The sequence below is a fragment of the Talpa occidentalis genome, unplaced genomic scaffold (assembly GCF_014898055.3).
Source record: "Talpa occidentalis isolate TD23 unplaced genomic scaffold, MPIMG_talOcc4v2.1 talOcc4.2, whole genome shotgun sequence".
Taxonomy (NCBI): Eukaryota; Metazoa; Chordata; class Mammalia; order Eulipotyphla; family Talpidae; genus Talpa; species Talpa occidentalis.
Genome location: NW_023602073.1, coordinates 108916067 through 108928333, shown reverse-complemented (window position 1 = coordinate 108928333; position 12267 = coordinate 108916067). Strand labels below are relative to the sequence as shown.

The following is a 12267-nucleotide window of genomic DNA, read 5'->3' as shown; positions in this document are numbered from 1 at the left end:
GCAGTCTGGTAAGTAGTTTAGATTCTAAGCAAGCTTCTAATTTCTGTTACAGGTTGGGTCCTCTAGTGGAGATGGGTGTATGGTAAATATTTCATAAGTCAACCTCCTCACTTACTACTAAGAAAGTTTCTGACTTGGAAAAATAGTGCCCCTGCAGGTTCTCCATAGAGCAGGTTAAAACTATGGAGCAAATTCCCTTAAATTTCTTCAACTTGAAGGATTAATCTCGGTTGGTGGTTCCCATTTCCTGCAAGATGGACTCACACCTCTATGTATTTTTCTCTTCCTTCACTATAACTTCTCAGTCAGCCACACTGCAATATGACTTGTTCCTTCCCACTGGAGTTCACAGTCTCCTAGGGCAGGAAAGGTCATTCAGTTAATTGGCATAGCTTTTGCTTTTGGCCAAGTCCACAGGGAAACCATTTTGTAAGAGATGAGAAACCATCTTTGCTTTTTCAAAGGCTTGGAAAAGGAAACGCCTAGGGCTCAAAAGGAAACAAAATAATCTTTACTTGACTTAAATCTTTTATTCTATAACACTGAACTTGCTTTTTTTTTTTGTTATAGTCTTGTTTAGATTTTATATTTTAAGGCTTCAAATGAACTAGAAAACATCATCCTCCTCAAAGAATTAAGTGACACTTGGATCCTTTCCTTCCTAAAATAATTATTTTAAGTTTACTGTTAACATTGCTTCTCATTTTCCAGGCATTTTTGTGATGTCACCGTCTGCTCTCCTTCCATAAGTCATGAATTGCACAGTAACTTACACCCACTTTGTATATAAAATAAAACCAATTTATTGTGAGCATCCTAATTGTTGCCAATTTATAGTTCTATGGCACATTTCTCTGTCCTTTTATCCATCTTTTTTGTAGAATACCTATAATAACATTTTTTAAAAGCAACTATTTCAAAGTATAGTTTATAGACCTTAAAATTTTAAGTGTATAATTCAATGAGTTTTAGTAAATTTACAAAGTTGTGCAGGCATCACCACAAGTCAGTTTTAAAGATCCCTGTGCCCCTTTGTAGTCAACCCCTACTTCCATCCAGACTAAGCAGCCACTACTCTGTCTCTCTAGATTTGCCTTCTGTTGACATTTTATATAAATGTAATTGTACAATACCTAGTCTTTTGCATTTGGTTTCTATCAATTAACAAAATGCTTTGAGCTTTATTCATGTTGTAAACCTAATCATTATTGTTCCTTTTAATTGCTAAATAGTATTCTACTATAGGGATTTACCACATTTGTTTATTCATTTACCTGTCAGTTGGCATTTGGGTTGTTTCTACTTTTTACCTAGTGTGAATAATACTGCTTTGAGTAGTCAAGTATAAGTCTTTGTGTGGACATTGGTTTTCATTTTTCTTGAGTAGATAGATTCTCAGGAGTAAAATTGTTGAGTCACAAGGTAAATTTATGTTTAACTTTATTGAAATTTAGAAACTGTTTTACAAAGTAACTATCAATTTCTATGCCCATCAACAACAGATGGTAAGTTCCAGTTTCTTCACATCCTTACCAACCCTTCTTGTTCTCTTTTTTATTATAGCTATTCTAATAGAAATGAGACAGTATCTCATTGTGATTTTTATTTGCATTCTCCTAATAATGCTGTGCATCTTTTCATAAACATATAAGCCATTAATAGATCTGATGTGGTGAAATGTTATTCAGATTTTTTGCTTATTTACTGAGTTGTTTGTCTTACTGATTTATAAACACTTTTTATATATTCTGGATACAAGTCCTTTATTAATGTATGATGTGCAAATATTTGCTCCCAGTCTTGTGGCTTAACTTTTCTTCTTAAAGTACAAGTTTGATTTAGTCAAACTTATCAATATTTTTTCTTATAGATCATGCTTTCAGTGTCATAACTAAAGAATATTTGCCAAATCCAATGTCACAAAGATTTGCTCATGTTGTTTTCTAAAAGTTTTATAGTTTCAGCTCTTAAATGTTGGTCTCTGATCCATTTTGAGTTAATTTTTTAATATGGTGAGAAGTAGTTAATTTTATTTTTAAGATTTATTTATTTATGCATACGAGAACTGGAGTGTAGGCCAAAGGTGTGGGGGCTGAGACGATTCACCAGAGATGGAGTGGGGAGTAGATCTACTGAAGACAGATCTACTGAAATAGATCTACTGAAAGGCAGATCTGCTGAAATACACTGCTGAGGGTAACAGCAGCTGAGACATGAGAGGTCTGCTGTGCCATGTGGGTTGGCTCCCTGGCCAGGGATTGAACTCATGTTGCAGTGGCTGTTGATAGTTTGATAGCTCTATGTCTTTAACACCTGTGCCACCAGGGAGGCCCATTAATTTTTTTTATATCATGATACAAACATCTTTTTTTTCCTTTGGTACTAACATGCCATTATTTTACATCCTTCCTAGTGTTTTGACAGTGTAAGATTTCCCCCTTCAGTGTAGTCAGTATAGCACTCCCACCAACAAAACACACATAGTCCTTCACCATAGTCCATTGTAGTCTCACCCCAACTTCCACCCCCACCAAAGCCAAAGATCTATGGTCAGTTTTCAGGGATTGGTTTTAAAGCCTGTCTTAATCTGACCCTTTGTTTTTCTATATTCCACATATAAGTGACACCGTCCAGTATTTATCTTTCTTCTTCTAACTTATTTCACTTAGTATAATCCCTTCCAGCTCCATCCATGTTGCTACAAATGGCATGAGTTTGTCTTTTTTGATTACTGAGTAGTAATTTAATTTTAAGATTTATTTATGCATATAAGAACTGGGATACAGGCCAGAGGTGTGGGGGGTTGAGAGGATTCACCAGAGATAGAGCAGAGAGCAGAACAGGTGGATTGACTAAAATACACTGCTGAGAGGAGCAACAGGCGAGACAGGAGAGGTCTGCAGCACCATGTGGGTCACCTACCTGGCCGGGGATCAAACTCGTGCTGCAGTGGCTGCGGATAGCTTTATAGTGCTGCTTCTAAACACCTTGCGCCACCAGGGAGCCTCCTGAGTAGTATTCCATTGTGTATATATCTCACAACTTCTTGATCCATCCATCTTTTTTTTTTTTTATCCATCCATCTTATGGGGGGTACTTAGGTTGTCTCCAAATCTTGGCTATTGTAAATAGTGCTGCTATAAACATGGGGGTTTGGGTTCCCTTTCAAATTAGTGTTTTTGTAATTTGGGGGTAGATACCTAGCAATGGGATTGTTGGATTTTATGGCAGATCCATTCTTAGTCTTTTGAGAAACCTGTGGGAAGTCAAGTTTAAAGCATGATACAAGCATCTGTTTTTCCTTTGGTTCTAAAGTACCATTATGGGCATGAGGGTTTCTCATATCCACCACTAGTCACATGATTATCTGGATCTTTCTGTGTTATGGTGGTCTGCCCTACACAGTGTTGGATGTTTAGCAGCTGCTCCAGCCTCTATCCGCTAAATGTCAGTAGCTTCCCTGCCCCCTGTTATAACAACCAGCATTATCTCCAGACATTGCCAAGTGTTAGGGGAGAGGGTGGCAAAATCGTCTCCATTAAAAACCACTGGACTAAATTAATCTTTTTGTATGTGGATATCTAATTGTTCTAGAATCAATTCTTGAAAGGACTATTCTTTCTGCCTTTGCATTGCCTTAATAACGTTGTAGAAAATTAATTGACCATAAATATAAGGGTTTCTTTCTGGGTGCTCAATTCTATTCCTTTGATCTTTATGTCTGTCCTTATGCCAGTACCACATGGCCTTGGTTGCTATAGCTTTATAAATATTTTAATCAGGGGTGTAAGTCCTCCAACTTAATTATCTTTTTTAATTAATTTTTTTATTTTGAGATAATTATAGATTCACAAATAGTTGCAAGAAATAATACAGAAAGAACCGATGCACCCTTTGCAGTACCTCCTCCCAACCCTCCACCCCCTCCACCCCACCACTCCATGGTTACATCCTGTAAAACTATGATACACTATCACAATAAGGATATTGACATTGATACGATCCATTACTTTTATTTACATTTCCCTACTTATACGTGCTGCTCTTTTTGAAGATTGTTCTGTCTGCTCTGAGTCCTTTGCATTTCCATGAAAATTTTAGCATCAGTTTGTCAATTTCTACAAAAGATCCTGCTGGGATTTTGATAAGGATTGCACTGAATATGTAGATCAAATTTTGTAGATCACCATCTTAACAATACATTAATCTCACTATCGATATATTGTGATCTTTTTTTTTTTTTAGTTTTGGTAATATGTATGTAGCATAACATGCCACATTAGTCATTTTAAGAGTACAATTCAAATAACATTAATTATATTCACACTGTTTTGCAATCATCATCATTTCTACAACTCTTCTATCATCCCAAGTAGAAACCATGCTTTACTTTTTTTAATATATTATTTTGTTTAATTATTATTATTTTTTAAATTTTTGTGTAGAACTGGGGTATAGACCAGAGGTGCAGGGGGTGAGAGGATTCAACAGAGACAGAGTGAGGAGCAGGACAGGTGGATTTACTGAAATACACTGCTAAGGGGAACAGCGGGCAAGACAGGAGAAGTCTGCTGCACCTTATGTAGGTTAGCTCCCTGGCCAGGGAAGGAACTCAGGCCGTAGAGGTGATTGTGCTAAGACTTAACTACTAGGCCACCAGGGAGGCCTGACCATGCTTTACTTTTTTAACAGTATTACTGAAATTGCCAACTTAATACATATGTGGGTATCATCTTCTGTGGCCCCCAAAGTCTTTTTTCCAGATCAATAATTTCGTAACAAATTCTGAATCCTGAAACTTATCTTTGGAGGACTATACACAGTCTTTATTAAGAAATTGGACTTTGGAGTCTTCAAATCTCAGCTCTACGAATGATAAATAATCACTTAACTTCTCTGAATCTTCCATTATCTTGCACAGATTTAAGCACTTTTATTTTTATCAACCTTCTAGCTGTGGGGCTTCACATCATGGGGTCCAGACTCTCAAGGATACCCAGTAGCCTTCTGGGTGCTTTGAGAAACCACAGGGTTAATATTCATGTTGTCTAAGAGTGTATTTTTCCCCCACATGATTAGTTAGGTGATTTAACTACAAATGATTTTTTTTTTTTTTTTTTATAGAGGCATGTTTTATTTATTTATTTATTTGTTTGTTCTGTTTATACATGCACTGGGTACAGTCAGAAGTGCAGGAGGGTGAGAGAATTCACCAGAGCCAGAGCGGGGAGCAGAGCAGGCAGAAGGACCGAAGGACACTGCTGAGGGGAGCAGCGGGCGGCAGGAGAGGTCTGCGCGCCATGTGGGACCCTTCTCCGGTGGCTGGGGAGCAGCCGGGGATCGAACCAGCGCTGCAGAGGCTGTGGGCAGCTTCGCAACCCAGCGCTCAACCGCTGCGCCACCGGGGAGGCCCTACAAATGATTTTTTACACTTTTATGGTATTCCATATATTTATGTGTGTATATAAGTGTTTATGTGTGTATGTTAAATGAAACATTTGCATTCATTTTAATATAAAACAAATTTAAAGTTTATATTGGTACTTGGGCTTAGCCTCATTTCCTTCTACACCCACTTAACAAGTCTTTTACCCTCTAATCCCTGTCTCAGACCCAGGAGACATTTGCTCCTCATTCACAGACAACCCTTAGAATCCTGAACACACAACTCCAGGCAATCACGGTTAAGTATCAGAGCCAGCATACATCATTTTATTTGCCATCTCTGTAGAACTATTAACAACTATGTGCTTTAACCTGTATCTTACCACTTGGGGCTATTTAAAATAAAATCAACAGTCCTGAAAATGAAGGTGATTTCATTTACTCCTAACTTTCCAAATGTTATGTTCTTCCTTTCAGATTTTACTTTCTCTACTTTACATAAAAACTATTATGATAAAGATAGTAAAAGTCATCATATGGTGTGTTGACTTTAAAAATGTCATGGTAGTATCCATCATGTAACCATGCCTGCTGGTCCAAAGTTATTTCTATTTTGTGTAATTTTGTCCTCCTAATAGCTGTCAATTTCAACAGAAATAGGATGTACAAAAAAATCCTTTTGAAATGTCTTTGCACCATTGAGATCTAGTTCCTGATTAAGAAAGGTTAAAATGTTTTCTTCCCTATTTAAGAAATTTTTTGTTTTATTTCATCAGTTATAACCCTAGGGTTATTTGGGGTTTTTAAAAATTCTCACCTCTTCATGGAGTTGTATATTTATACACACATATTTACACAGACATATATATTATGAATACACAAGGCAATTAGTAGAGAGAGCAAGTTATTTTTTTTATTAGATCACTAAATATCTAAATATCTGTATTTTTCTCCTCATGCCCTACCTACCAAATTTTTATGATCAGAGCCTGGTATGACAGATTACCTTAATTTGTATCTAGCTGTTGCTAAGCTATCACCATGGTATCAAGGCACTCAAGCAAATATAGATGCCTAAAAACAAATGTGTAGGAAGAAAATGTTGGCCCTAACCCCTTCACCTCTGTTGTCATCTGGAAGAGTTTTCAGTGTTAAAATTCTGGTTGTTTTACAGCCATAACAAAACAAAACTCTTGAAAACCAAATTATTGCAAGCATAAGATATGGTGATATTCACAAATGTTCTATTTGTCAAATAACAAAAGCCTTCACTAGTCTTTTATCTACATCTTGCAATGATTGAAACATCCTGCATATTAGCATTTATGTATTTTTACTCTCTAGCACTACAGAACACCACGAAACTATTGCCTTATTAATGATAATTTTTGTAGTCATACAATCAAAATAAATGGCATCTTTTTTATTTGGTCTCATTAGCTGAAGTTTTTCAAATGGTTTTAAAATTTTCAAATTCTAGTGGTAATTTCAGCAAAATGATCTAGTGTAAGCGTTATATTCAAGAGTAGAATAAATATAAACTGTAGTCTTTAATTTTATATCTTTGTCCTATATACACAGTAAGAGTTTATTTGATCCAAGGGGAACATCCTAATTTAAGTACACATCAAAATTTTTTTAAGATTATTTATTTATGCATACAAGAGCTGGGATATAAGCCAGAGGTGTGGGGTGGGGTGGGGGGCAGTGAGAAGATTCACCAGAGAGAGAGTGGGGAGCAGAACAGATGGATCTACTGAGATACACTGCTGAGGGGAGCTGCAGGCAAGACAGGAGAGTTCTGCTGTAACAGGAGAGGTCTTAGCTCCCTGGCTGGGGCTTGAATTTGTACTTCAATGGCTGCTGATAGCTTCATAGTGCTGAGTCTTAACCCCTTGCACCTCCAGGGATTCCCCAAAATAGTTTTAAAATATGTTGATAAACTTGAAGTATAACTTATTTACCCAAATAATAGCATACATATCTATTTTTAGAAGGGATTACCATAAATCTTTCTATGATTAGATTCTTAAGCAAGGCTCTGATTAAGAAATAAACTACAATCCCCTTGGCTAGTCCTAATGAAAGTTTCCAACTTAACCATTGTGTTTGAACAGTTCATCCATTCAAGGCATGTGCCCATCAAGAAGTGCCTTCTGTTGCAGTTTGTCACCTGTACTATTTATAATCTAGTTAACAATGCCAGCTGGAGGCAGCAAAAGGTGTGTGTTTCATAAATTCACAGCAATAATTTCTCCAGTTACAGGTAGTTTCTTGTTCGACTATGTTCAACATCAGCATTATAAAATTGAGTACAGGAAGGAGGAAAGTAGTACCAATTTATATTTTTTTGTATTGCTTAAAGATTTTCATTGAATCAATTAGAAAAAGTGAATATAAAGTGGGGCCTCCCTGGTGGCACAGGGTTTAAGTCTCAGCGCAGTCAAGCTATTGCCAGCCACGCTATCATCAGCCACTGCAACATGAGTTTGATCCCCAGCCAGGGAGAAACCCACATGGCACAGCAGACCTCCTGTCCTGCCCGCTGCTCCCCTCAGCAGTGTGTTTCAGTCAATCTGCCTGTTCTGCTCCCCGCTCTGTCTCTGGTGAGTCCTCTAATCCCCTGCACCTCTGGCCTAGACCCCCATTCTTATATGCATAAATAAATAAAATAAATCTTTTTTAAAAATGATTTATCTATTTTTGCATACAAAAGCTGGGGCACAGGCCAAAGATGCGGGGGGGGGGGGGTGAGAGGATCCACCAGAGACGGAGTGGGGAGCAGAACAAGCAGATTGACTGAAATACCCTGCTGAGGGGAGCAGCAGGTGAGACAGGGAAGGTCTGCCTTGCCATGTGGGTTTCTCCCTGGCTGGCTGGGGATCGAACTCATGCTGCAGAGGCTGCGGACTGCCCCATAGTGCAGTGCTTAACCCCTTGCGCCACCAGGGAGACCCTAAAATAAATCTTTTAAAAAGAAAATAAACTTGAGTAAAATGAAAATAGCTCTATCTTATGATAGATATTTTCATATAATGCAATTTTGATGACCTGTTATAGTAGCTCTGGGGAGAAAGAAACTCACTGGGTGACTTTCCCTTTCTATTTTGGCTCTTTCTAATTTGTTTCCAAATGTGTGCTTTCCCAAACAGTCCTTTCTGATTCTTTCTTTCACCAGGTTATGATTCCCCTAGCTTGAAAACCATCAACAGAGGAAACAGTAAGAAACTAGAACAAATCATGCTTTATTTTCCCTGACATCTATTTTTACTATGTGCAAAGCATTGTCTTGTACACAGAGATGATCATGGAGTAAGACTGTCTTTCTTCCCCTGCTGCATTGGGGGCTTCTTGGGATCACATTCTCTTTTAAAGACATTGGGGTATAGGGCCTCCCCGGTGGCGCAGCGGTTGAGCGCTGGGTTGCGAAGCTGCCCGCAGCCTCTGCAGCGCCGGTTCGATTCCCGGCTGCTCCCCGGCCACCAGAGGAGGGTCCCACATGGTGCGCAGACCTCTCCTGCCGCCCGCTGCTCCCCTCAGCAGTGTACTTCTGTCCTTCTGCCTGCTCTGCTCCCTGCTCTGGCTCTGGTGAATTCTCTCACCCTCCCGCGCTTCTGACTGTACCCAGTGCATGTATAAACGAAACAAACGAACAAATAAATAAATAAATAAAAACATGCCTCTATAAAAAAAAAAAAAAAAAAAGACATTGGGGTATAACAAATAGTAATAGATCTGGATTCAAACCCTAGCTTCTCCACTGAATGTACTACTAGGCAAAATTCTCTAAGTTTCATCGTGTCTTCTTATAGAAATGCTTACTTATTAAGTGATTCTTGTTAACTAACAGCAACTATTATATAGGATGATAGTGAAATACTGTTAAAGAAAATGTGTTTTGGGGCCTCCCTGGTGGCTCAAGAGGTTAAGACTCAACCTATGAAGCTATGCGCAGCCACTGCAGCACGAGTTCAATTTCCGGCCAGGGAGGTGACCCACGTTGCACAGCAGACCTCTCCTGCCTCACCTGCTGCTCCCCTCAAGTGTGTTTCAGTCAATCTGCCTGTTCTGTTCTGCACTCTGTCTCTGGTGTATCCTCTCACCCACCGCACCTCTGGACTGTACCCTAGTACGTGAATGCATAAATAACTAAATCTTTAAAAAAAAAAAAAAAACTAAAAAAAAAGAAAATGTGCTTTGATGATGATTATGCAAACAAGAAAAATAGAATACAGCAGGTCTTTAAATAGAGTGATTTTATTCAATGTTTTATTGTAATGTTGATGAGAAGGGAGAAAAAAAACAATCCCAGCACATGTTATATGAAATGAGATTATTGAAGACCCCGGTTTTCTTACATGTCATTTCACTTAAAAATCAGTTTTTAGAAACTTATTGGTGATGTTAAGTAAGGACTTACTGTTGTAGTAAAGGACAAACACTGATTAGAACAAATAGATTGTGAAAGCTTACATTTCTCAGCTTCCAAGCAGTTCTCACATACTCTCATTTTAGATCCACTGGGGTAGATGACTTTCAGGACCTTGGCCTCCATTTCATGGCCCCCAACCCCACATCCAGCATAGAACCCCCACCTCTGAGCCCTATCCCTACCCTGTTTTCAAAGAGGGGATCAGCACGGAATGAGAGCAAGTTGCCAATTTCTTAGAACATATAGGAAAAAACATCATGAAAAAAGACTGAAAAAGGAATGATTAGAGTCCATTTAGGGGTGTTTCTTCTTAAAAAACAATTATTAGGGCCTCCCCTGGTGGCACAGCAGTTGAGCACTGGGCTGCGGGGCTGCCTGCAGCCTCTGCAGCGCGGTTCCTTCCCCGGTCGCCTGCGAGGGTCCCACAAAAACAAATTAATTAATTAATTAATTGATTAATTTTAAAAATATAAAAAATAAAAAACAATTATTAAAGGGCAAAAACAAATGTAAATCTTACCATCTTGAAGTTGGGGATTTGGATGAGAACAGTATTCACACAATGTGGTCTGTGAGCCACCTGCATCCAAAATCAGGGGCTTGCATTGGAATTAGGACTTTCTCCAGACCTCCTGAGCCAGAATCTCTGAAGGTGAGGTCCAAGAATCTACATTTTTCATAAGTTTCCAAGTAGTGCTCACACACTCCAGTTTTAGATCCTCTGGGATAGAAGACAAATTTCTAAGGTTCCGTTGACATCTAGTTCTTGATGTGGTACAACAGATAGAATATGAGATTTGAGTTAGACAGATTCCAGGCAGACTTTAATGCTCAACATTTAAGCCAGCAAAAAAGAAATCTAACAGTTGAAAGGGGAAAAGAAGGATACAATGTAAATTTTTAAAAAAATAGAATAGTGGTTAAAATAAGTACTTACATTAGAGTGAATTATAATAAATATAAATTAAGTGCACCAATTAAGAAACAGACTTGTAGACTGGGTTAGTCAGCAGTCCATTAATAAGTTGTCTACAAGAAAACTTATATGAAAAAGCACAGAAAGAGTGAAAATGAAAGATAGGGGAAATGAACCAATATAAAAAGGGAAAACCCTCCAAGAAAAAAGCAAAAGGAGGAAGAATTTTACTGTCAATATAGAATATTAGGCAAAAAAATAAAAAAAAATAGAAGAGGGTGTAATAAGCTGATAAAAAGGAACGATAGAACAAGAAGATCTAGCCATCAAAAATATATATGTTGTATGGGGGAATATAAAAATAAAATTTATTATTTAAAAAAAAAATATATATATATGCACCTAACAACACAGAATCAAACTACCAAAGGAACAACTAAAAAAATGCAGGGAGAAATGGGTAAATCAAGTTATAGTTAAAAGTTTTTTACTACATCTTTCAAAATTGATATCTAAAGCAGACATCCTGAATAGCTAAAGCAGACATGCACATTGACATTCTGAATTAAAATAAGTGTAAGTTATAAGTTGTGTATACCACTCAGTATCCAATGAACAGTTAAATAAGTATTGACCTATAATAGCTAGATTGAACTATGAAAGAGTGAAGAGTTGACCGATTTGATCTATAAAAAAGATAGCTTCATATTATTCAACTTGTAACTCAGTTGTTGAAAAGAGTAAATTGAGGGCCTCCCCGGTGGTGCAGCGGTTGAGCACTGGGTTGCGAAGCTGCCCGCAGCCTCTGCAGTGCCAGTTCGATCCCCGGCTGCTCCCCTCAGCAGTGTACTTCAGTCCTTCTGCCTGCTCTGCTCCCCGCTCTGGCTCTGGTGAATTCTCTCACACTCCTGCGCTTCTGACTATACCCAGTGCTTGTATAAATAAATAAATAAATCTTTTTTTAAAAATCTAGTACAAATTATCAAGGTAATTAAGATGAATGAATTAAGAAGCAAGCTGTCAATACCTTTAAAAAAAAAGAGTAAATTAAATAATACTGTAAAACAACTTGCTGTGTCTAGTCTTTGATCTTTAGGGGTTTTTTAAAAAGATTTTATTTTTATTTATTTATGCATACAAGAACTAAAGGTGTAGGCCAGAGGTACAGGGGCATGAGCGGATTCACCAGAGACAGAGCGGGGAGCAGAACAGGTGGATCTACTGAAATACACTGCTGAGGGGAGCAGCAGGCTAGACAGGAGAGGTCTGCTGCTCATGTGGGTTGGCTCCGTGGCCGAGGATCAAACTCATGCTGCAGTGGCTGAAGATAGCTTCATAGAACAGACACTAAACCTTTTGCCACCAGGGAGGCCCTTTGATCTTTAGTTTACTAAGAAAGTACTTCCCTCTATTATTGTTTATCATAAATTAATATAGTAAGATCCTACTGTAATTGGATAAGTGAGATCCAAAACATTCAGTCATATGGAACATAAGGTCACATTTTTTAAATAAGATTAACAACAAAATAACC

At 38.0% G+C, this 12267-nt stretch overlaps 1 protein-coding gene across 2 annotated transcripts in view; it reads left to right on the top strand.

The window, feature by feature from the left end:
- Nucleotides 1-12267, top strand: part of PDSS2 (decaprenyl diphosphate synthase subunit 2) — a 251369-nt gene that overhangs the window by 223032 nt on the left and 16070 nt on the right. The window contains exon 8 of one of the 2 annotated variants that reach the window (XM_054699073.1): nt 5184-5864. The exons of the other annotated variant lie outside the window; for it this stretch is intronic. Coding sequence (XP_054555048.1) covers nt 5184-5468 — 285 coding nt within the window. The 3' untranslated portion in view covers nt 5469-5864. Of the gene's footprint in view, nt 1-5183; nt 5865-12267 lie in introns of those variants that run through there. 2 annotated transcript variants of the gene reach the window in all.